This window comes from Crinia signifera, chromosome 3 (genome assembly GCF_055691185.1).
Source record: "Crinia signifera chromosome 3, ASM5569118v1, whole genome shotgun sequence".
In the NCBI taxonomy this organism is placed as follows: Eukaryota; Metazoa; Chordata; class Amphibia; order Anura; family Myobatrachidae; genus Crinia; species Crinia signifera.
The window spans coordinates 151233965-151260014 of record NC_139219.1 but is presented as its reverse complement, the minus strand read 5'-3'; the positions used below and the strand labels follow the sequence as shown (position 1 = coordinate 151260014).

General features: G+C 41.3%; 1 protein-coding gene across 1 annotated transcript in view; it reads left to right on the top strand.

Annotated features, from left to right (window-relative positions):
- The first annotated feature begins 695 nt into the window (after positions 1-695).
- LAMA2 (laminin subunit alpha 2) overlaps positions 696-26050 on the top strand; it is a 727667-nt gene continuing 702312 nt past the window's right edge. The window contains exon 1 of the mRNA XM_083176751.1: positions 696-860. Within this exon, the coding sequence (XP_083032877.1) occupies positions 764-860 (97 nt within the window). The 5' untranslated portion in view covers positions 696-763. The remainder of the gene's footprint in view (positions 861-26050) is intronic.

Here is a 26050-nt window from a genome sequence, read left to right as displayed (position 1 = left end):
TGGAAATGTGTCGACATACTAAAAATGTTAACAGGTGAAATGTTGACATTAGGGTTAGGATGCAGACAAGAGGGTTAAGATTAGGCAAAGGGATAGAGTATAAATACTTACCTGAGCACCGGAAGACCAAAGCTCTGACCCAGAAGGCACAGTCACATGACCATCGTGACATGAAAGACCCTGCTGAAGCAGCTGCAGTAATCAGGAGCAGGTAAGTGACTCCTGGTCCACTAGGTATCATATGTCAATATTCTAACATGTTGACATTTCATCACTGTCTACATGATCAATGTCGACATAGTCAAATTTAACATGATGACCACGACAACATGATGAACGTCAACACTATGACCAAACCCCTACAAACATAATCAGTATTACTTGTATAATAGAAAAGCAAAGTGAAAAAATGCAGTTGTGTGTTACAGTTACCAATGGAAAAGAACTTACATATTTCATATACAGTAATTTCATATTGCATCTATTTGTTTCAAATTTGTTTTTGATTCTAAATCAGTAATGGACAATAAAGTCCTAGTAGATAAGCAGCAAAAAAGACATGTCAGGTATCTTGATTGTTGAAATACAAAATTGAGCTGCCTTTTAGTGCCCCAGTGGGAGAAAGAAGGAGGAGTATTTTTCAAACTAACTTTAGCCTGAAATCTTAGTTGGAGTTTCTGAGTCTGGCACACAGCTGCAGTCAGAGAGGAATAGGAAGGCAACGAGAGGAGAGGCGTCTCCGCACTGCCTTTCCTTCTACAAAATGCTGAACTTTTATCAGAGGAACATGGCACATAAAACTTTGCTTACAGTTTCCCTAACTTTGATGCTCAGTGTATCTATCGAGACGCAACAGAGAGGTAAAGTTTCATGTAATGTTTGTCCTGTCTGTGCATACTGACTACATTTTTAAACTACTACTGAACATTTTGTGTATCTTGATTCATTTTGATTAGCATTGCTCGTTTATAAACAAGTGTTTTTAAAATAAGTCATCATTTATATTGAATATACATTATTAAAATTAATTTTTTTATCTATTTTGAATTCATAAACACTTCAATGTTACAAAAAACAACTTACTTTACAGCAGAGTGGTGATTTTATGTTCGTGTCCATTCTTTTTCACATAACATATTGTGTTATTGTGGTGGTTGTTGTTGTTGTTCTTGTTGTTTATGCTTAAATTTATGTCATTTATGAAAAAGCAGGAATTCTAATATGGGATAACTGTTTTTATCTGGACCATACATAGATTTCTGCATAGAGGGGTGTGCATGGTAAATCCATAACATTTTGCTCTGAGATATGTGTAGACCAAGCATGGATGCTTTCCTGAATCTATTCTTTGATGCAGGTGTGATGTATCAAATATGCACCTGTGTCAACTACAGTATGCACCTGTTACACAAAAATGAGAAATATTATGGATGTGATATACAGTATGAGTCTTTTTAGTTGGGCGCAACGCCAAAAAAGCAGGTAACTGGAACAAACCAAGGGGCACCTGTAACAGCACTGAAGTTCACCAGAGGTCTGACATTTTTTCAAGTGGCTACATTTAAAAGGCATAGTTCTGCCTTTGAAATGGTTACTGCTTTAAAAAAGTCAAAGTTTGAGCGGTATCCTGCACCTCCAAAATTCAAGGATACATTCATTATTTTTGCATGCAGAGCAAATACTGGCTGTTTTTTCATGTAGCCTGCAAATGCTGGACAGCTTTATTTTTACACTGGAATTTAGATTTGAGTTTGTACTGGTTATTTCTAATACCCCTTTTACACCGCCGAAAAATCCGGGTCAGCGGCGGGTCAGACCCGGATCTTCGGTGGTGTAAATCCCTAACGCCGTGTCCCTGTACACGGGACTTCTACCCAGGTCCTGACCTGGGTAGAACACGGCTAGGACCTGGGTAGAGGGCGGTGTAAATGGGAACGCCGGGTCGGATGACCCGGCTCCCATTTACATGAATGGGGAACGTCCAACCTGCGGACCGCAGCGTCCGCAGGTTGGACGGATTGTCAGTCTGACACTGACAGCCGGCGCTGCTGTCTGCTATACTCTGCAGACAGCAGCGGCGGCAGGGGAGGGAGGTGAACGGATGCCTGTGTGCGGCATCCATTCACCTCCTGTCCAATGGCGGGGGGTGCGCGCGGGGACTGGGGGCAGCCTAGCAGCTTACCTTAGCGCTGGGCTGCCCCCAGCAGCGTTCTGGGTACGGCGGCGTCGATCGGCGCTTGAAGATGACATCGCGCTGTCATCTTCAAGCGCCGGGGAGGGGGGTGCGGGCGTTTAAGCCCGTCCGGTGTAAATGCCCCTAAACGCCGGGTCGCACCCGGCTTAAACCAGGGTCCAAAAAGCCGGGTGCGACCCGGCGTTTTGGTCTAAAAGGGGTATTAGTCTAAATCTTTTACATCTGTCCCACCTGCAGTGTAACATGGTTTTACCAAGGAGGGCAGTTGCTTGTTCTTTTTGCTTTGCTCACAACTATCCCCAAATTTTATCATAGTTACCATATTTTCAATAATGCTTTACATGTAACACATGTGCACTTGTGGCCAAACTTCAAAACTGTGAAGATTGTATTATACACAGCAGTGGCATAACTAATAATTCTGCACCCCCCCCCCTGCCGAAAATGCAGGGGGGTGCTCCCCCTAGGGAAGACAAATCACCCCGCCCGCCACCCCCGTGAGGCCGTTACCTCAGCCGCGCATGTGCTGCCAGTGTAGGGGAGCGTGGAGGGGAGCCGGGGAGCGCGGAGGGGAGCCGGGGTGCGGGGGTTGTTGTGCGGCGGCAGGGGGGGGGGGTGGTTTACCTCATGCTGCATCCGATCGTCTGCGCCTGGTCCTGGTTCTCCCGGCTGCTGCTGTTACTGAGAAGTGACACTTGGAAAATGGCTACACCCATACAGCAGACGAAAAACTGTCTGCAGTATGGGGGCAGCCATTTTCCGAGTGTCTCTTTTTGTATTAGCAGCGCTGCAGCAGTAGCCGGTAGAGCTGGGACCCGGCACAGGCGCTGGCAGCAGAAGGCAGTGAGTAACTAATAATAGTCCTGCATCCCCCCGGCGCCCACACCCCCTCAGCACCTCCCTGCCACCGCGGGGGCTGCGGGGCTATAGTTACGCCACTGATACACAGATGGATCATAAATATGCTCAAAGTATGCACAGAACCATGTCCTTTTAACATTATTTCCCTTGTTAGATGCTCTGAACAATCCCTATCATTTGTCTTGGGTTCTAAAGTATATTTTTATTTATCAACTTTTTTTATTAATAATAATTTTTATTTATTTAGTAGTTGATATTATGTAAGGATAGGTGTAATATGAGCCGTGGTCCATTTAGCATGTTGACACCTTTTTGTGTGAATTATAGAGACTGGCACTGGACATTTTGGGACATCCTTACAGTCGTGACCCTGCTCCGTTTGCATTTTGCTTGTCTGAGTATCGACAGGCGGGATTCAATGTTTTCTCTGCCGATCGTCAAAAAGGGTCCATGTCAACATAAACGGCCATGGATTGTCAAGACACGTCTATGATTGCGACAATCCATGGCTGTTCTCGGCAGCTTTTAAAGTCGGGCCCATTCTGATGAGAGACAGCATTGAATAGGTCCCCCATTGGAAATAGCGGCGGGGATTAAATATCCCCCTCAGTACTGTGAAATTAGAAATATGTCCTAGTAAACATTGCTACTGACAACAGGGATTCAAAATGTTCATTATTAGTGTTTACGTAATACACTGTAATGAATTGTCAGACATTCTGTAATGTAGGCATAAACTGGATGTTTTGTATGTGGGAAGAATAAGTTTAATATGATTTATATAACTAAAAGTGCAAATGATGACTTATCTATGATGACAAATGTGGTGTACTGTTACTTAGTCACCTACTCAAGCCTTCTGGATCCCGCTTCTCTTTCTAGTGAAGTGGGTGTAACAGGGTGTAACAGGGCCTAGACAACATTATTTGGTTAATAGGTCTCTGAATCTGCTGTGCGTATAGTTCGGGCAGGGTCATGATTGCATAAGCAATTTCATCATGTTCTGTTGACCTCCTCTCCTGGATCTCCCAACACTAGATTATGGGGCACTTGCTTGCTTATTGCATTTGGGTCTTTAGTGAGATATTAAGAGGTATTTAATGTTGGGCACTATTTTTAACAGTGCTTCCATTCAATGCTTCCGTTTCCGACAGCACTGAAGGCGGATTTCGAACAAACCGATCCAACTTTAAAACAAGTTGGATCTGTTTTTTTCGGAAACGGCCAATGATTGTTGAATTCATGGCCATTTCTCAACAATCCACGGCTTTTTTTGCCAACACGCCCCCTTTTTGACACTCGACAGGCAAAACATTGAATTGACCTGGCCAAAAATGGCCCATGATTCTGGCTGTTGGGACGTTCCAACAGTCAGAATCCCACCTTTAATACCCCTGTTTGTAGGGGAAGTCCACCTTTTATAGAAGACTGATGTATTGAAATGAACTGAATGTTGTATAGGCAATATAATTTTCTGATTTTGGAAATACTCTTTAAGAGATGTGAACCTGATTAGGTGATCAGAATAAACCCTAGAAGATACTCATGAACAGTTCTGAAAGGAACATCATGTACAGGACACAGACTTTCCAAATAAAAGATCAGTCTTCTAAGTAATTGTCATTTTACCACAATTCAAGAATCATTTTTCCATGATGTAATTAAATTGCAAATGGTTTTACTAGAGAAAACAATGCTCGTGACAAAAGACAACCTTGGCGAGCTCCCCACTTTTAATAAGACACCAGGGAATTGTTGCTCACTGGAAATCATGTGCATAAAACAACTAAGAAAATATGCAGAGCATCCAGCTCTGCACTTAGGCCATATGCATTAAGTTTCTTGGTAGGTTTACAACAGGCAGGGCTGCTGAGAGGATGAGGTGTACTGGTACTTCTTAACTGGGCAAGGCTTGTTGTACTACCTTTCAGCAGAGGTGTTTGAACAGAGAAGGCATTTGTGCAGACTCCAGGTAGGTCCCCTCCTCTATAATGCAGGAGATTCTGGTATTGTTTTACTACACATGTGCAGGTATCCAGAAACATGGCATCTGCCATGTTATTGTGACTGATCACTACTGAAAATGAAGCCCTCCTGGTGGTCCCATGCACTTCGGTTTTTACATTTGTGTCTACTGTATGTTATTGCCCAAGTGCATAGGTTTACAGAGGAATATGGTGTTTGCACAGGGACAAAATCAGCCATCAGCTTATGGGAAGAGTTGTGTGAAGTACTGGAGGAGGCTAGTTCTAACTAAGTGGGAAAAGGATGAATGTTACTGTAAGAGTTACACCATTGCTCTGTAAGTTTCCTCAGACTGTTTTATTTTGTCTCATCACAAAACTAGGGGCACATGTACAGTAGGTGGTAGAGGTTTCTCCCAATGGGCCAGATGCACAAATCAGCATCCAAACAGTCAGACAATCAGCTCCTACCTGTCATGTCACAGACTGTGTTTGAAAAATGTCAGGCAGGAGCTGATTGGCTGGTTGTTTATTACTATCTATTTTATAACTTTTGAAGCTTAGTGCATTTTACCCAATGTCTGGGCATAGTGAACAGTCTCTAACTGGATGCCCCAGTATTCTGTATGTAAAACCATATGTACACAATATATACAGTATAATATCAATGAAATCTGTGACTACATATAAGGGCCGATTCAGAACTGTTTGTACAGGTCTGTAATTTGGCCCCGTCCCCGATGGTGGGGGTCTGCGCATGTGTGATAATGTGCATGTGCATATCCCCGCAGTGAGCACATTCGGCAAATATTTAATTCACTGGGGCACTCGCTGCCTGATTGACGGGCAAGGGGAATTTCGTGGTGGGCACCAAGCATTTCATGGATGTGCCCACAAAAACAGTGGGCACACACATATCAATGCTGTTTAGACCTCATCAAACACAGAAGTGTAACTGCCTGCCTGGGGCGGATGGATGACATCAAATGACATCAGAACCCGCCCCCAATTTATCTGAAACCTCCAAATTAAGTCCTGGCTTACTTTTCACAATGACCAGAGGAAAAATCATTCAATGGTGAGTAACCATCACATTATTTTGGGCGCCTGCGAGCTGGATTTGTATGAGTACAGCAGTGTAGTGCAGGTATTTGACCCATGGGCTGGGCGTGTGTTATATGTGGCAGCATGTACCTGCTCATTAGGAATATATGCAGCTTAGTGTGCAGGTCTGAAACAGGCCCATAAGTAGTAATGGAAGATCACTGGAAGTAAAAAAATTACTAAGATGGGAGTTCTATTTCACATGCGATGTTGCTATGGGCAACCAATCAGAATCTACTTCTTATTTCTTTAACACCTTATAAAAGATGATAGATAGTATCTGATCTTAGAAAATTTCCCCTGAAATGTCCACTGGGCTGTGATGGGGGCTGGCAGTGAAAGGTGCCCAAAAATACAGATCATTTGCTACTCTTGCACTCTAGTCTTTTTAGCTTTATAGACCTTGTGTTTGAGTTTCCAGTTTCACAACTATCCTTGTCCCCGGCACTCCGTTGTCTCCTTTGCAGGAGGTGCCTTGCTTTGGTGCCTTCCAGGGTCGTGATATGCCACTGTGTACAAGCGATTATTGCAGGTGGCACTCAGAGTCTGGAGTAAATGTTTAAAGTTGGTGTAGTATTTATTTCCTTAATTATAAATAGAAATAAATGCTACAACACGAACCATATATATATATATATATATATATATATATATATATATATTTATATATATATATATATATATATATATATATATATATATACTCCAGACTTCAGACTGAGTGCCGCCTGCTAGAATTGCATATACTGTATATGAAGCACCCCAGAACTGAAGCCCAAAAGGAACCCTTTTGGTGAGTAAAATCATTGCAGGACCAAGGCAATGATAGCAATCTGGTACTGAACGTGCTTTTGAGGCTGTAAAAGTGGTTAATGGTGGGGTGTTTGCTGTTTTACCACTTTTACCATTTTTGTGTTGAAAAATTATTTTGTTATATCATGTTATCAATTTACAAGGGAAGAGTAGATCAGTTTGTTAGTTTCCCGAAAACTTTAGCAGGTATTTGGAGCTGCACCTAAGCATCTGTGGAGTGGCCATTTAGGGGTGAAGAAAACTCTCCAATGCATACAATTGAGGCATCTATGCCACAGACAAGGGGTATTGTCAAGAATGCCCAGTGTTCAGAAGACAGCCCCTTGGCCAGAGTTTAGGGCTCCACTAGTACCCCTTCCTATCATTTCTGTGAGAAAACTGGTATGGATCTAATAGGGCCAGTGTAAAAATCCACTTGAGGGCATCAATACATACTAGTGGTAGTGGATTATGCCACCAGATACTCAGAGTCTATAACACTGTGTAATATGAAATCTGGCACTAATGCCAGAGAGTTACTAACCTTGTATACTTGCCTGGGAATACCGAAGGAGGTCTTAATAGACCAAGGTACACCTTTTGTTACTAAACTTACAGTGAATGAAATAATCCCATTGTATTAGCTTTCAGGTGCTTTATGAGTCTGCAATAACTTCCGTAAGGTAAATCAATTTTCTTGCTCTGATTCATACCCTATGCCCCGGGTTGATGAGCTGGTGGAAAATTTAGCCAAGAGTAAGTATCTTACCCAGGGGCGGATTCCCGAATTTCCAGGTGGGCCGGTCCAAACCCTCCTCTGTCGGGCCGTTTTGCATGTTTTCCGGGCTGGACCATTCTGCCTGAAGAGCAGTGGCCACGACCCCTCCGCCAGAGCACACTGACTAAAACCCTTGACCCAGCAGGCCTGTCGCAGTGGCTGGAAGGGTGAAAGCTCCGTAGACAGAACATCAGGAACCCTGCAGTGGCTCATCTGTCCTCTCTTCCTGCCAGCACCTTCCTCCTACAGTAGAAAAACTAAAAAAGAGAGAGAGCGCACTATGTTGATCTTACTTAGAATTTATTAATAGTAAACCCAATATATTTTTTTTTTTATTAAAACATACAAAATAATAATAAATCAGCATTTACAGAACCAATTCATTAAGCGGTAGTTAAAATAATTTTAATTAAATGAATCAGTTAATAATATCCAACAATATCCACTTAGATCCTGATAATTAATAATGTGCCTTGAAATTACCCAAATATTGGTGTTATGGGGAATATTTCGTATAGGGAGCTCCCAATTAGCTTAAATATCCAGAATTTTCCTTAATTGATCAATAGATATTGATCAAAAGATGAGGAAACCGTCAGGATTGTATTGGACGGAGAAACGCGTCAAGATTTTAAATCCCTCTCTCTCTGCCATCCCTCTCTGCCATCCCTCTCTATCTCTCTCTGTGATCCCTCTCTCTCTATCTCTCTCTGTGATCCCTTTCTATCTCTCTCTGCAATCCCTCTCTCTATCTCTCTATGTGATCCCTCTATATCTCTGTCTGTGATCCCTCTCTATCTCTTTCTACTATCACTCTCTCTATCTCTCTCTGAAAGGGGGTTACTGCTTTTGAGAAGGGCTCCTCTACCTTCCTTCCCCCCTACATGGCCCTCAAAAGACTCCACCCCCTTTTTGGCTCGACCCATTTTGTAGGGCTGCTTTCCTAGATTTCCCGGGCTGGTTTTCCATCCCAACCCGTCCCTTATCTTACCTCTCTTGATGTGACAAAAGTGTATTGGCAAATTCCTTTGACTAAAGTGGCTAAGGCAAAAACAGCCTTCTCTACCCGAGAGGGCTTATTTCAGTTCAAAACGCTACCAGTTGGTTTACATGATGCCACAAGAACCTTCCAGAGAGCTATGCATAATTTGCTATGGCCCCTAAGGGAACGTGCAGCTGTATATTTAGACAACATTGTTATTTTTAGCTCTGAAAGGGAATCACACCCAAAGGTAGAGGCCATGTTAAAAGCTCTACAGGCACACGGGTTGATGCCCAACCCTGGGAAATGTGCCATTAGAATGGTGGAAGCCAAATACTGTAGCTGGGGTACGTTGTCGGCAGAGGACGGGTTAAACTTTAGCCTAGTAAGGTAGAAGCAGTCCTTTCTTGGTCTAAACCCAAATGTACAGTAAGTTCAACTTAGGACATTTCTTGGTCTTGTGGAATATTACCACAACTGTAGAGCAGGAGTGCTTAGCAATTAAGTGGGCAGTAAAGTCCCTAAAGTATAATTTGCTGGGATGATAAATTCTGCACATTGGTTTTTGGCCTCACAGTCATTTAAGTTTGAGGTGCAGCATTGTCCGGGGAAACCTCAATGTGGATGCCCTTTCCAGGAGGTTTGTAGGTCCCTAACCTCCATGCAACCCTATGTTGAAGCTAGGAGTGGAGGAAGAAGGCAAGGTGGGTGAAAGGGGTTGAGTGTACCCGGGTGGATAATACAATCAGAGGTGGGTAAGGCAGAGAGCTCAGCCAAAAATGTATCAGCCTCACCAGGGTGGTTGAAGCTATGGGGGAAGGTGTGTGGCAGGGAAAGCATATTTCTACATGAGGGTAATTTGGAAGATCCAGTCCAGGTTTTAGAGCAACAGCAGTAGCAGGAGATTAGATCCAGTCCAGGTTTCTAAACTGATGTGATCAATGTTTAGCTGATTAGCAGCACCTGTGGCTTCCTGTAATATGTGTATCCAGGTCAGGAGGTCATTGCTCCCAATACTCAAAAGCAGCTGGGTGATAGGTCGGTAATGTAATATTATGTTAGGTGCTGTGAAGTGCACCATGTCTGTGAATCATGTGAAAAAACCCTGCAAAGCTGTGAATCTGGTATGCTGTTTTCCTGCACAAATAAAGACCCAGACTGCATCTGCAATATGGTCATCTGCTTGTCTGAATGAAATCCGAACAAGTTCTACAATAAAATATCTGAATTTGAAATTCTTCCCTGTGTTTATTGGGCTATCAGTACATCTGTACTAACAGTTTACTCTCCAATAGGAGTCTTTGGTGACAATCTATTTCTGTATTGAATTTCTATCACTTGGGTTCCCCACCTTCAGGGAACATTAACAGATAAGCTGCCTTCTTATTGCATTTCTAAGATTGTTTGTAGCGAGATACTCTATTTTATAATGTGTGTGCGTGTGTGTATGTATGTAGTTAGCTTGTTACTCACTCTTTTTTGGTAGGAATCCACAGGAATAAACAGTGGCGTTCAGAGATAAAGTTTTTGCTTGGTATCTTCAGGTTATACGGAGAACTACCATTAGTGCAGCAGGTGCTGTGCATCAGGGCCCCTAAAGACTCCTTGTAATTCTCTTCTTATCACTCACTGTTTTTCCCTGTCACACTCTGCCTTCCCCTGTCTCTCCACCTGGGTGCTCAACCTACAAGTTCCACCACTGCTTCATGTTATACAAGATATTGGGGCAGATGTATTAACTAGCGTTAAGTGCATTTCTGCACATAACGCTGTTTAACTGGGGGTGGATTACGTTTTTCCTAATGTATGAACAATGCACCTAACATGCGCTAGGGACAGGCCACCGAGTATTGCTCGGCGGGGCTGTCTCCTGTAATCCCCCCCAGTATTTAGAGGCTGGCCCACAATACCAGCTCAGGGCTGCTGGCTCCGAGCTGCGCTGGAGATGTCGTGGTAATAGTGAGATCTCACGCATGTCCAAGTATGGGATGCCAGGGGCATCATTAAGGAGAGCCGTTAATGGGCATAACGACTTTCCTTATCTGCTGGGGGGAGATTAATACATTTGACGCTACGGGTGCCCACTTCTCCTCATATATATAGTAGATACAAGTAGCTGCCCGAAACGCCGTAGGCACCAGTAAACGCCTTCATCACACTAAAGACCCGGAGTGTCTTCCTTGTATCTACTGTATGTGTGGGGGTAACTCTACAACTGACTGGTCACCTGGGCAAGTTACTGAGGTTAACGCTGGGCAGTGCCGGACCCTACAGATTTTATATATATATATATATATATAGAGGGGATACCCTTTCAATGCGCTACAGAAACTGTATGGGCAGCAACTAAGTATATCCCCCCTGCTAGTGGGGGAAAAAGGAGAAATAGCAAAAGATGAACAAAGTGCGCCCTCCTATAGTGTCCTACGCTTGTTATAAGAAATTGGTATGTTCCAAATCTGTTTATATTTATATTGTTGTTTTTCCCTCTGTCCTATCTTGCTCCTCCTCTTGACATATTGCATATATGTTTTAAATTCATGTTTTAGATGCTGACAAGCATTATGATTGAGATCTGTTAAAGATCCACTCCTTCATGTTCTTTCAAATGAAAGCTGTATCACACTGTGACTGAAAAAACATTAAGTTACCTGTTGGTATGTACTTTTAATACTATCTTGTATTCTGACCTTTTAGGTCTGTGCAATTACTTAATTTCCAGTAAGTGTAAAAACAAAAAAATAATATTATCTATTTCCACCACCTAGACGGTTACCCCTGAGGAAGTCGTTTTAACGGCGAAACGCGTTGGGTTTTGTGTATACTGACCGTTATAGAAATCCATGACTCCATACAGATGAAAGAATTTTACTGTCATATTTTATCTGTTTTATATTAAATTTGTTGTATCGTGACCACATTGTCACCATTTGTTCTATTGGTGGTGGATACACTATAGGAGGGCGCACTTTGTTCATCTTTTGCTATATATATATATATATATAATCTTCTGCACCTTGATAAAAAAAAGCTGCAAGGGCTTTGAAACATTGGGATAAAATTCCAGTGAACTGGTTTTCTTTATTCGTTCGAGTGCCAGTTTCCGTATTAACCGGGGTCTATTTGTGGCTCTTAAAAATGTACCTTGATATATTACTTAGAATTACACATAAAATACAGTGCACCAGTACACTTTGAAATATATAAAAAGCGAAGTGGCTGAACAGATATGACTCTCCAATGTTTTTTATATGTAGCATCTCTCAAATTTCTACAAACACAGAAATATTGTGTCATGAGGTTATTATACAATACCATATAGTAGTTGACTATTTGCACCACGTTTATTGATTGGTCATTTCAATAATTTTAGCATCAGTGAAATAGCCATTTGGATGGTTTCTGCATTGTTTAGAGGTCTCTGCATTGCATTGTACTAGGATGTTCATTGCATTATATATAGGTCCACAGCTTCTCTTTGAATTGTATGGAATTCACAAGGATGCTCCCGTAATTGTATATTGGTCTACAGGCACAGTACTACAAGTATGAATTTGGTAGAGGCAATGCGATTTTTTTTTACACCACTTTAAACCCATGTACTTTGGCCCTTATTCTAATTCACTAGAAATGGCAAATTCCTTCTCAAATGGACAAAACCATGTGCACTGCAGATGGGGTAGATGTTACGTGTACAGAAAGAAATTAGATTTGGGTGGGGTTTTACTTCACAGTGAGATCTATATTGCAGTTTAAAAATAAAGCAGCCAGTATTTACCCTGAACAGAAACAAAATAAACCACCCAAATCAAATTTTCTTTGCAGAAGTTAAATCTTCCCCACCTGCAGTGCACATGGTTTTGTTCATTTGAGAAGGAATTTACCTTTGCGAGTGAATTAGAATAAGGGCCTTTGTGTTGGCTCCACCTGCAGTTACTTTGGTACCATCTACTGTACACGAGGCCACTTTTTTTATTTTGTTCCTAATTTTTGTTTGCAATTTTATATTCCCAATCTGTCCCTAGTTGGATCAACTGAGCTCATTACTGAGTACTGCTTATCAACCTCACATTTACTGTTCCTTGTTTAATACTGGTTATACTTATTATTTTGGTTGGGCACACATTTTAAATGACTGATTTACAGCAATCAACATTAAACCACAATGACACTATTTGCAGCAATCCCATCAGTAATGAACCACACTGCCCATTTTCCAAGAAAGGAGGAATCTGTATAGTGACCTGTTCTCCTTGTAGTCCAGGAGGACTCACCAGATGCTGTAGTCTCCCAGATGTTCTGAGACAGTAGTATGGGGTAAATGTAATTCAAAATACATATGTGAAAATGAAACACTTCAAATTAGTTTCACATAAACGTTCTGCCCACGTTATTACATGGCATGGTGTATTAGCATTGCTGCGTAATATGGGTCTTAGATTCAATTTTAACATTAGTAATTTCCGCTTGTATGCACTCCCCTTAGTAACATAGCAGAATATTTAATGCAGACTGATTTCTTAGTTCACATTAAGCTCAGAAATGCTTTATCCACAAAGATGCATTAACTGTGGCACAAGGAATTATGCATTACAGTTTAAAGGGCCAGATGTATTCTAATGGCAGTGGAGATGGTTGTTCTCTACAAATATGAGAATGATACTAACAAGACTGTGCAGAACGATATAAATATTTATATCACTAACATTATGAACTATACATTTGCTGATTTAGAAAACTTTGGAGGAAAAACAGGGGGGGGGGGGGGGACCCGGACTATGTATTTTGGTGACAGTTTGCAGATTGTGAATGGTACACGAGTCAGTCAGAAGGGAATTTAAGCATATATGTTCCCTTACTGGCTTAGGGTGCTGTCTACTGATTTAAATATAGTATACAATAGGAAAAAGAAGAAAATAAATCAGTTTGCTGAGACGCACTCCTCATACACATAGTCTTGAATGAATAAAAACAACTTTATATTGTACCTTAAGGTGTAGTTTTTTACAAATAACTCTATAACTAACAGGCCATTATTTATTTGGTTTTTATTGCGTAATTTTATTAATTATATGACCTGATAGTCTAGTTCCCTGTGACAGGGATTGGTGTGGCGAACAATGTTTAAAAAAAGGTTTGATAGATATAGAGAAAAAGAAGTTGAAAGATTAAAATTAGTCTCTGTAATCCGTTTACAATTATACTCAAAAGAGGCTTTAGTGATGCCTTATAGGATGTGATGTGCCAAATGTAATTGTTTACATTGTTAATTTTAATCTTTCAACTTCTTTTTCTCTATATCTATCAAACCTTTTTTTAAACACACACCAATCCCTGTCACAGGGAACTAGACTATCAGGTCATATAATTAATAAAATTACGCAATAAAAAACAAATAAAAATAATGGCCTGTTAGTTATAGAGTTATTTGTAAAAAACTACACCTTAAGGTACAATATAAAGTTGTTTTTAGTTATTCAAGACTATGTGAATGAGGAGTGCGTCTCAGCAAACTGATTTATTTTCTTCTTTTTCCTATTGATTTAGAAAACTGTAATCTGTTGAGAAATATACTGTATGAGAAATGATTGTAATATTGCACTACTAAAATATACTACTGAGATTATTACATTACATGTATCGCTTGTTTGAAGCAGCAAAATGTATATATAATGATTTGGCCTAGCATGTGTGACAAAAACAATCACACCTAATATAAAACAACACATTTGGCCACGCTATACAGTACACGCCACATTTGCTCTTTAGGTGGGCCCACTGCTTGTCACATTGTCATGCTGTGTTGGTTTTTGCCTCCACTTATTTTTATTCATTGATTTACTTACAAGTAGTCACATTTGTTGATCTTATTTAAGGGGCATTATATATAGTTGTTGTATAGCAATTTTATGCCTGAATTATTATTCATCTGCTGGTGCTGAATGTCTTTATATTTTTGTGTCATATGCTTTCCTCCATTAGGAGCTTGTCAATGGTTTTTATGATTTTACATAATAATGTACAAGAAACCTGTGTCTCATAAATAAAACTCTGTGGCTGCACTATGGCCTGATTAAGGGCTAGATGTACAAAGTTTGAAAATTTATAAAATGCTGAGTGATATAAACCACCAGCCAATTATCTCCTCACTGCCATGTCACAGGCTGTGACAGAAAGGAGCTGATTGGTTGGTGGTTTATCACTCTCCATGTTATAACTTTTCAAGATTAGTGCATCTCCCCCTAAGAGATGGATGCAAATCTGATGTTTTATGCACATCTCAGATCATTGTCAGACTAGGGCATTCAGGAAATGCTTAAAGAGCTTGTCCACCACAGAGGTATAAAGCTTACAATTTTATAGAGAACATGTGAAGAACAGGAACCCCATAAAAAGAAGGGGATAGTGGCGTAATAGGATCACACACTTGATTTATTGGTAGGAGGGCTGATCTTGATGTAGTTTCCATATAAACAAACAAAGCACCCAAGTTATGATACCTACTTCACTGACCCCTAGAAGAGAATTGTGCTCTTATGTACCTGTAGGAGAATCCAACCTTTTTTCCAATGGTTGTCTATCTGCTCACGATTCAGCATCAGCACTGTACATGTGAAGATTAGTGCTTGTGACAACGATTGCTGTGCGTCATCAATCTTCTGCAGAGGAGTGTCAGTCCATTTTGTATGTAGGGTCAAAATGTTTTCATTCAGATTTTCTTGCTCCATGTCTCCAGTACATAGTGGACCACCACAGAGGGTTGGTCTGCTGAGCATCTTGAAGCAGCTCTTGGTCTGCAAAGTGTTGCTTCTGAATGTCTAATTCACTGCTCTGTATTTGCATGTAACAAGCAAGGCAGCTGTCTGCAGACTCCCTTTCCCTCAGCCAGCCTCACATGGCAGCAGGATCACACTGAGACAGGCTACTGCAATGGGCATTATCCCTACATGTGTGCAGTAGCTGTGCCCTTCTTGGCCAGTAGTACAACAACGCTCGTAAAGTATGTATATGTCCATGGGGTGAATGGTCCCAGTTCCCCCATAACTGTTAATCCGGTCCTGGGTGTCACTTTTAGAAATGAGTCTATGTTAACAACTTACTGAAAAAGGGCCAGATGCACTAAGTTTCAAAACGTGATACAATGGAGAGTGATAAACAACCAACCAATCAGCTCCTGTCTGACATTATTCGAACCCAGCCTGTGACATGGCAGGTAGGAGCTGATTGGCTGCCTGTTTTTCATTCTCCATTTTATCACTTTTGAAGCTTAATGCATCAGGCCCAAAATCTTTAAACTGTAGTCCAACTTCTTCTTAATCTGCGGAAGTTACAGAATGCTAAGTGTTTCTGAAGGTGTCCTGGCTAAGGATCCCCATCAAACCTCCACTGCGTGCAATCACTGGAAATGTAGTAGTGGTCATAAGGTAAATGTGAACTTCGCACCTACATAGCAACAGGTAATTCATGTAATTACTGTCCAGCTGCTTAAGTAAGTACACAACAATAACCTGTCCAAAGCAATGTACTTTGGGGCTGTTTAACTCAGACTGTCTGGATCATATACTTGTGCCATATAGTAGCTGTTAATTCCAAAGCTGTTGAATGCAATATGAGACCTCTCAAGAAAATATATTTTTTTACTGCTTTTGGTGCTTAACTGTTTCATTGGTGGACAGGGACATGTACCGCCCAGTAAGGAAACACTGAATGGGCAGGGACATATGGCACAAAAGCACCCTTGTACACTTTTGTGTTGATGATACTAAAGCCATTCTCAAGGCACACCCAACTTTTCTATTCATACCTCTTCTCATCATTTACTGGTTGAACATGTATGATTTGTATCTGAATACAAGATGAGATACAATTACATTACTGGCATTTTTTAGAATACAGTACAAATGTAAATTTATATTTGACATATATCGTACAGTAAATGCGGTTATAAAATATATGAAATCATTTAGCTAAAACATTATAACATACTATTTTAAACCGCCTACCTAATGAACAGCTTCTAGCATGGCTATTTCTAAAAGAAGGGATCAGTGTCTACAGCCTTCACATACCATTAATCTAGAAATAGGATGTCATGTACTAAAGGACCATTTATAGCCATGTGTGACTTATGCATGAGCTTTGTTTCATGAATGTCTTGTACAGTATGCGTTGCATTGTACTGTTAGTTTTGAGACTTCTATTTAGCATACAAACTATTAACAGCTTTTTTTTATAGTTTTCACATAGATGATAATGATTGGCATTTAATGTTTATTTTATTTTTCAATAAAAATGTATCAAAATTGATGGGGGAATTGTCACTGACATGATTCAAATAAAAAAAGTTTAAATGGGTTCCAAAGTATTTGCTTGTATATTCTTATGCAAATTTTGTTACACACTTTACATTTGTTACTTGTTGGATGAGTGTGTTCTGTTTGTATTATTATAACCTACCCAATACAGTATTTTTACCTACAGTAGGCTTACTTTGGAATAAGCTTCACAATTCTTTCACACATGCTTTCCATCATCATAGACAGACAGCGTGACAACAGTTGAACAGCATATTCCATTATTAGTCTTTGAACTATTACATTTTCAAGATTCAAAGACAGTTTTTATTACATCCAACTGCTGTTTCTCACAGATCATTTTAAATTGCATAATGGCATTTTTATATTGTGTTTGTTTATTCATGTTTTTTCCTTCATAATCTTGGATTCTTTCTCTGACAGCCTAGATGTTCTAACAACTCCTACAGCAACTGTAGAGAGACAAAATAAAAATTGTTTGCATAACAACTACGATATGACTAATGGCTCTCTAGTTTCCCATGTCTCATCTTCTTGTTATACATTCTTCTTCTTAAGTAGTAAGCAACCCATGACAGCACACACAAAGGGCAAATGCATAGTAACCCATAGCAACCAAATATTTTAAATACATGTTTGACGTAATAAACAGGCATAGAGAAATATAGACATTTTCATATGCGTCATGGAGGAAATTTTATATAATGTATGTCATGAAATAGTTTTTTCATGCCATGCTTACAGCATTGATGTTTGAAAGTTAGGATGATGTTCTCATGCAGGTTGTGGACTCTGCATTAGGGAATGATACATTATTATCTGTATTTATAAGTTGTCACAAAAATACTTTGGAAAGTATAGGACATAGAAGACCAACAGGCACAGTGCAGACATTCATGAATTCTGTGGAATGCCCTCCCAAGCACAATAAGACTCTCCTCCAGTCTCCAAACCTATAAGCGTTCCCTAAAAACTTATCTCTTCATGCAAGCTTATCAAATTCCAGAACCAGTCACAGAACCTTGCATTCTGGTGGAATCGATGCATAAAGAATACAGTATCTATCCTTATGTATCAATGCCTATTTCCATATAGATTTTAAGCTTGCGCGCAGGGCCCTCCTACCTTTTGACTGTCTGCAAATACCCTGTTTGTTGTATCACTGTCTCCTTTGTAAAGCGCAACGGAATATGCTGCGCTATATAAGAAACTGTTAATAAATAAATAAAATAATACTGGCTGTAAGAGGGAGTGTATTTCACAGGTGGAGAGTAACACAGGTGAAATTATAAAGGCAGGAGTGTAATGTGGTTATCGGTGTATGTCGAGACACAGGTCAAGGCATAGAAATGAAGGCAGGATATTTATAATGTCAACATAGACAAAGGTCTATGTTGACATTATACATATCAACATATTGACACGTTGACCTTGGCCATGTTGAACATACAGTGACAACTTATTGACGGTAGACCTAGACATTGTCAACCTACTGAACAGATATCGCCTTAAGCATAGCAGTCAGATGACTATTGTAGGTGCAATTTAAATTGAAGGGAGACCATCAATAAATTAGTAAAGAAATAGCAATTGAGAGTAGGAACAATTTCAAATTAAAACAAAAAGTATACACATAGGGCAGACATTCCCAACCACGGTCCTCAAGGCCCACCAACAGTGCAGGTTTTGTAGATATCCAGGCTTGAGCACAGGTGACTTAATTAGTATTTGATGGTTTCTGATTAAACCATCTGTGCTGAAGCTTGGATATCACTAAAACCTGCATTGTTGGTGTGCCTTGAAGACCGTGGTTGGGAATGCCTGACAAAGGGTAATAGCTTGAGAGAAATTATTAATTAAAATATAGATGATTGAGAATAGGAGTAAGCGATTTATGCTTAAAAATATACAGATCTCAGATAAGAAAAAGTTTAAAGATTTCATGCGGAATTTAGAGCTTTATAGAGAAAGTAAACAATATGTGAAAATGAATCAAGTTGATGAATCCTTATTGAAAGATTAAGAAAAGTAATTTTGAAGCAGAGCAAATTTGTTTTATACATAATTTTGTATAGTTTAATCATTTTTTATGAAACCTCTAAATATTCTGTATATTATATATCTTAGATAACTTACATTTTCTATATACATTCCAATGATAACAGATTGGGGCCTTTTATACTCCTTCCACATTGCAAATGCAGTGTCGCACCTGGGATTTGGACACGGGCCATCCCAGGAGCGTTCAGGCATTTGTGATGTTTAGCCCCCACAGCGACCGGCAATAATCCTTGTCATTTACGTTAGAAAGGGGGCTGGGGTGTATGGGCAGTGCATAATCAGGGGCAGGGGAGGAGCTGAAACTGCCTCCTCCCTATAGTGTGAATGGGACCTGGGTCGCTCAACCCCAGGTACCCTTTTAGGCTGCCCAGCAACCGTAGGTCTGACCCGGGACTAACCATTCTTTAACCCGGGTCAGAATGCTTGGTTCCTGGACTCAGTTTTTTAAATGGCCCTTTCACGCCACACAGTGACCCGGGTTATTTTTGTGGTGAGAAAGGGGTATTAACTTTTGTCAATATCAAAAAATCTTTTTTTTTGTAATGCTGCTCTGCTGAGTTCTATGGGGATGGGGATCTACTGCAATATATCTGTCAAGATTGGACCAGCAAAACTTGATGTTTTGCAAAATTCCCTTCAGATGAAAGCTCACTGAGGGTGAGATGTACTAAGCCTTAAAAAGTGAGAAAATTGAGACTGATAAACCACCAACCAATCGGCGCCAAACTGTCATTTTTTTTCAAACCCAGCCTGGAATAACAGTTGGGAGCTGATTGGCTGGTACTTTAGCAATCTGCATTTTATCCCTTTTCAAGATTAGTACACCTGATGCTGAGCATGTGGGGCCACCAGCTGCGTAATAACATGTTACAAGGACTCTGCCCTGGCTGACATACAGTACATTGGATTTTGCAGATTTGTAATTTCTACTGCTTCAAAAACACAGATTTAAAGTTTGCCCAGGATCTACATAACTGGACCCTTAGGTCACTTGCTTAATGCTCTTTGTTACCAAATATGCAAAGTGTTAAAACTAGAAGCTAGAACACTGCTGTATTTTTGCTGCCCACCTTTATGCCTATACATATAATTTATGATGATTAAATTATGACATATAGTAGCTGTAATGTGGGTAACCACAATCAGTAAAAAAGTTGTCTCCCATGCAATTAAACAAGGCTAAACATCAGCTTCATGTACACAAATTGTTGGGCAGCACTGACGGTGTAATGCTTAGCATTACTGCCTCACAGAGCTGATCCAAACCATGGCCCTAACTGTGCAGAGTTTGTATATTCTCCCCATGTTTGCGAGGGTTTACTCCGGGTACTCCGATGTCCTCCCACAATCCAAAAATATACAGGTAGGTTAATTGGCTTCCAACAAAAACTAACCCTAGAACGTCTGTGTGCATGTGTGTGTGTTAGGGAACATAGATTGTAAGCTCCACTGGGGCAGGGACTTATGTGAATGTTCAAATATTCTCTGTAAAGTGCTGCGGAATATGTGTGCGCTATATAAGAAACTGTTAATAATAATAAATGTTTAGTATTTAAACCAAGGGTATATATTGTATTTACTAAGGTTTGGAGAGAGATACATTACCAGCCAATCAGCTACGCATTACAGGCTGTGTTTGAAATAAGACAGATAGGAGCTGACTGATTGGTACTTTGGGTCTAATTCAACAACAATTGGAATGGGGCGAATTTGGCTCTGTTGCAATGTTTGGGGGTCTGCGCATGTCCAGACCTTGGAAACAAACGGCTTTGGTGAGTTACACACTTGCTGGGCTCCTCATTGCGGGTAGAGAGGGCCGGGGCTTGCCCATAGGCATTCCCATGAAAACGCTGGGGGCTAACACCACAGCACATCAGCACCTACCCCATCTTTGGAGATGTGCAGCCAGGATAAAAGTAAGTACAAGCTTAGTTTTATCTATGAAGGGGAAGAATAATAATTTGATGGTGAGCGACCATCTAATTTGTTCTTCTGTTAGTCTGCATGATACCGCTGCCTAGCGAGCAACCGCTGCTTATCGAACAACCGCTGCTTAGCGAGCAACCCCAAGATTCTGTTCTAGTTTGTTATAGAAATGTCTTCCCTAGAAATGTCCCTCAAATTACTTCTATGCTGAAAACATAAATATATTTGTAACAGCTAAAATCAGGTACAGTAATGTACAGTATAATGTCATTTTTCATTACATATGTAATGTATATGAAACATCTGTACATGCTGCTGAACATTGCGCATGAATGGTATGTTATTTGTCACTGCCAACGTGGGAATAAATGGGCTGCATATGACAGTAGAAATTTACATTGGAACACCAGATAAATAATGTATTTACTGTACTCACAAGTTTAAATGACATTTTTCAACAATTGTTACATTCCAAATGCAAATAAGTTCTACTAGAACAATAGTCATACACATCTGAGCGGTACAGAGTGAATACCCCTCCCATTATAAATCATTTTTCAGATTCCATAGTACTTTAATTTGGTTTCCAAAAACCATGGACTATGGTGCCAAATTTTAGCCTTCTCAGAAATATTTTATCCGTCTTTAGTCAACACATTTGCATTTCAAGTTCTGCATTTGTCTTCAAAAATGTGATCAACTTTGGAATTATTTTTTTTATATTATTATTATTAAGTTAATGCTTAATGCATTCTTCATGACTGGAATTAAGCTATTCCTTAGTTATCAAACCCTAATTTTCATACGTGACATTACCACTTTAAGAGACTGCAATGATTTAGAAACACTTGTATACTGTATGTGTGTATGACTGAAGGGTAAATGTATGACTGGTCGTTATTGGGGAGAAGTGTTATCAGTGCCATTAAGTGCGCTAATACTGCCTCGCCCCCATGAATGAAGGAGGAGAAGCAACATCAGTGACAGGGGCACCATTCACAGGGATATTTACTGGATGGTGGAGACAGGCGTAAACAGCAGAGTGCATCATGTAACTCCTGACAACGTGCAAGTAGTGGGGATAATTTTGTAGGACCTACTGCAATATGGTTCAGGGACATTACTGTTTTACCATGTCTATTGAGGGAGGGCAGGCTTTTTTGTGTGTTTGCAGATCTGGCAGATTTTTTGTAGCAGTAGGTGTTAAATCAAAAGGAGAGCCCTTAAAGACAAATATCTTTGTAGAAAGTTATTTACTTTCTTGATGTAAATATAGGAATCCAATTCATATTGTTATTACAAAATACAGAATGTATATGTCACATGTTTCTTGCTTGACTATCTTACCAGTAACTATTCCTTTTGCATGCAAAGTCTTGGACTGTCATTTTATAATATAACTAAAAGTCTCCTGCGGTGGCATGTTTTTGCCTTGTTGATAATTGCAGCCTTATAAAAAGGTCCAAGTTCGGCCAGCATCCCGCACCTGTGACAAACTCTGAGTGTATTGCATCTCAATGATGACTGTATTACATCTCAATGATGATATTTGTGTGGCATTAATGCTTGATACCTCATTATGTGTTGTCATATCTATGTACCCATATATCTATATACCCATACCCTATAGTCAGAGGTCTCCTGAGCCAACCTCTCTGCCCTGTAGCATCAAGCCTGCTTGGGTTGAGGAATCACCAAAGTGATACATAGACACGACCTTCATAACCCTGCTGATGATCCCCAGATGAATAATCCACACAGTAGCACAATCTGCTTCATGTGAAGTGCCCCTGATTCATATGAAACCACATAGCAGTGCCCCTTACTCACGTTATGAAAAACAGTAGTGCCCTTTATTCACATTACACCACTCAGTAGTGCTACAATAAACACTTGTGCTCCTTATACATGTATGCATCACAGTAGTGTTGATTAAACACAATGACCACAGTAGTAGTGCCCCTTACACATACTGCCCACAAAAATAGTATCTTGTGATGGCTTTTCTGTTGTAATTACTTTGCAGGGCTGTGGTGGAATTTATTGAAAGTGAAACAATATGATTCCAGACAGCATTGTATGTTACAGTATACTTGCCAACCCTAGGTTGGAAGGTTCAAGAGAGTCCCGAATAGGGATGGCTCTCCTGCCCTACCGACAAAGTTGTCCAGCCAATCTAGCCTGCTCCCTTTTATAAATGGCAATGAAATGAGGGTTAAACCAGAGGAGAAAGGGCCAGGATGATAAGAAGGCTTGGGCCACACACATTGACCATTTTAATTGCCTCCAGGAACTCTTCCTTTGTTGGTTTTATCAAAACAGTTTATTTTAATGAAGTTTTGCTTGTATTTAAAAAATGTGACCTTGTTATAACATTTTAGGGCCAGATTCTCTAAGCTTCAAAAGTGATAAAAGTGATAAAATGGATAAAATCGAGAGTGATAAACAGCCAGCCAATCAGCTCCTATCTGCCATGTCACAGACTGTGTTTGAAAACTGTCAGACAGGAGCTGATTGGCTGGCTGTTTATCACTTTCCATTTTATCACGTTTGAAGCTTAGAGAATCTGGCCCATAATGTTCTAAATCAGCACATAAAGATTAGCAGAAAGGGGTCAATTTACTAAAATGAAGATGGTATGTTGCCATAGCAACCAATAAGATTATACTTCTTATTAATTTTGCACCTTATAGAAAATAATAGATTTACTCTGATTGGTTGCTACTACGAGCAACATCCCATCTTCAACAGTAGTGTTCACTCTAGAAATTGTGCCGGGCAGGGCGCCGGAGGGCGGGCCGGGGCAGCCGACGGCACACTTGTGGGCGGTCCCGGACCGCCAACGTCACTAAAGTGGGCGGACCGGGCCGCCAACGTCACTAAAGTGGGTGGGCCGGGCTGCCGGTGTCACTAAAGTGGGCGGGCCGGGCCGCCGGCGTCACTAAAGTGGGCGGGCCCGCCCGGCGGCGTCACTAAAGTGGCCGGGCCGCCGGCGTCACTAAAGTGGGCGGACCCGCCCGCGCCGAAGATGCTGTCACCACAGGGGGAAGGTGCCTTGATGCCGGGGAAGCGCCGGGCATCGCCGTCTAAGGCGGCGCTGGGTTTCCCCATGCAAGGAGTCGGGCAGGCACCAGGCTGTTTTAGCGGGGCGCTGCTAGAGGGGCAGGGAGCATTTTGCCCTTTAAAAAACGGGCAGGGCGCAGCGCCCCGCTAAAACAGCCTAGCGGGAGCACTACAACAGAATTCCCATCTTAGTAAATTTAACACAAAATTTCAGTTTTCATTCATGTTGCCATATATATCTAGTACTGGGGTTAAGTTCTTCTGCTGATCCCCCAGACTACTGGACTCGAAGCAGTGTCCCACAGGCAGAGCCTGATAGTCTCAGGAGCCCCCCAGACATAGCTAGATTTGAGGAGGTGCTGAGACCTCTGTCCTGCTCCTTCTAATGGCAACTCTCGAGGCCAATTGTTCCTCCCCTGTGTTGCTCAGTCCCTCATCCATTGCTGGACTCGGGGTTAGTGGCAGATGCAGAGGGGACTAATTGGTGTAATAACTGAGTGTATGCTAGCACTAGCAGAACTGTATTGATCTAAACTGGGGCAGACCCTACAATCAATCTATGATCATCAGGGCCCAATCAGTGATTTTCTTTGAGGATTTTAGATTGATTGGTTATAATGGTTGAATTGAGTGCTAAACAAAGCACATGAGCCTGCATCCATGTAGGGGCATATGGATGGTGTGTGCAGGGAGCTTCTGGATCCTGCCTGCCACCATGGGCATCAGCAAAGTGCTTCATGCTGTGACTGATAGCTGTCTGCATCTTTACCAGTGACTGTGTGGTAAGTGTATTTCCAAACTTGGGCCCTTATTCTGGTTGGTGTGGTAATATCCGCATGCGTTCGTGCCGCCGATGTTTTGTGTCTGCGCATGTGCAGAGGCGTCTTTGCGCATGTGCGAGCGGGGCGAACGGCCAAATCCCGCATGAAATGTGAACACTCCGACCAGGGGGTGGAGAGGGGCGTGAAGGGCTATTTGGGCTCATTACCATATGCGTACGCCCCGCGTTTCATGGGCGTTCCCATGCAAACGCTGGGCGTACGTATGTTAATGTGGCCGTGACGCACGTGTAGGGGGCGGACATATGACATCGCCGGATGTCAGCTGCCCGCCCAGATCCCTGCTTTTGCACGGAAAAATGTCCGTGTGGTCTGAGGTTGCGGGAGCTGGTGGAACACTCGGTCCTGCATTCGATGGTCTGCGACCATCGAATGATGGGGGAGGTTCCCTGAGATGGAGGAGGCGTATTCCATGAAAATTACACGTGCGGTCCGTTCGGACAGCTTCTTGCCGCGTACGGACGGAGTTGGCGATCCGTATGGAAGGCGGGGTTTCGCACGCACGGTCCTGGCCGCATATTCGGATCCGGCCGCACCGATCAGAATAAGGGCCTTGGTCTGTCTTTCTTTCTATTCTTTCTCTCACCCTATCTCTCCCCTCTCTTGCTCTTCCCTCATTCCCCCCTCTCTCTGCCCTCATCCCCCTCTCTCCCCTGACCCACCACACCTATCTCTCTCTCTCTGTTCTCATTCCCATACCCCCCCCCCCCCCTCTCTCTCTCTCTCTCTCAATCTCTCTCTCTTTCTCTCTGGCCTCATCTGGAAAGTACGTATGTATGCTGTGTATGTTTGTAAGACAAGGGGGTGGGGCCCTAAAAATACTATGGGCCAGATGTAATAGCGTCTGAGTTTGGCAGCTATGTGGAATGCCATCCAAACTAAAAACATTTTTTAAAGGGGCAATCATTTATAAGACAAACCCATGCTGTATAAATGATTGGCCCTTTAAAAAAACTATTAAACAAGGGTGTGTTCAGGGAGCTTCACTATATATTCAGAGACAATTTTTACGTTAATATATTGGGGGACATTACTGATTATAATTATTAGATAATTCTGTATTGGACATCACCTAACAACTTGGCCCCTTGGGTCATGGATTGTATGTGTGATGCTTAGTGGTGCACCCCCGAGTTATGACATGTCATATTTGAAAAGAAAGGGAAAAATA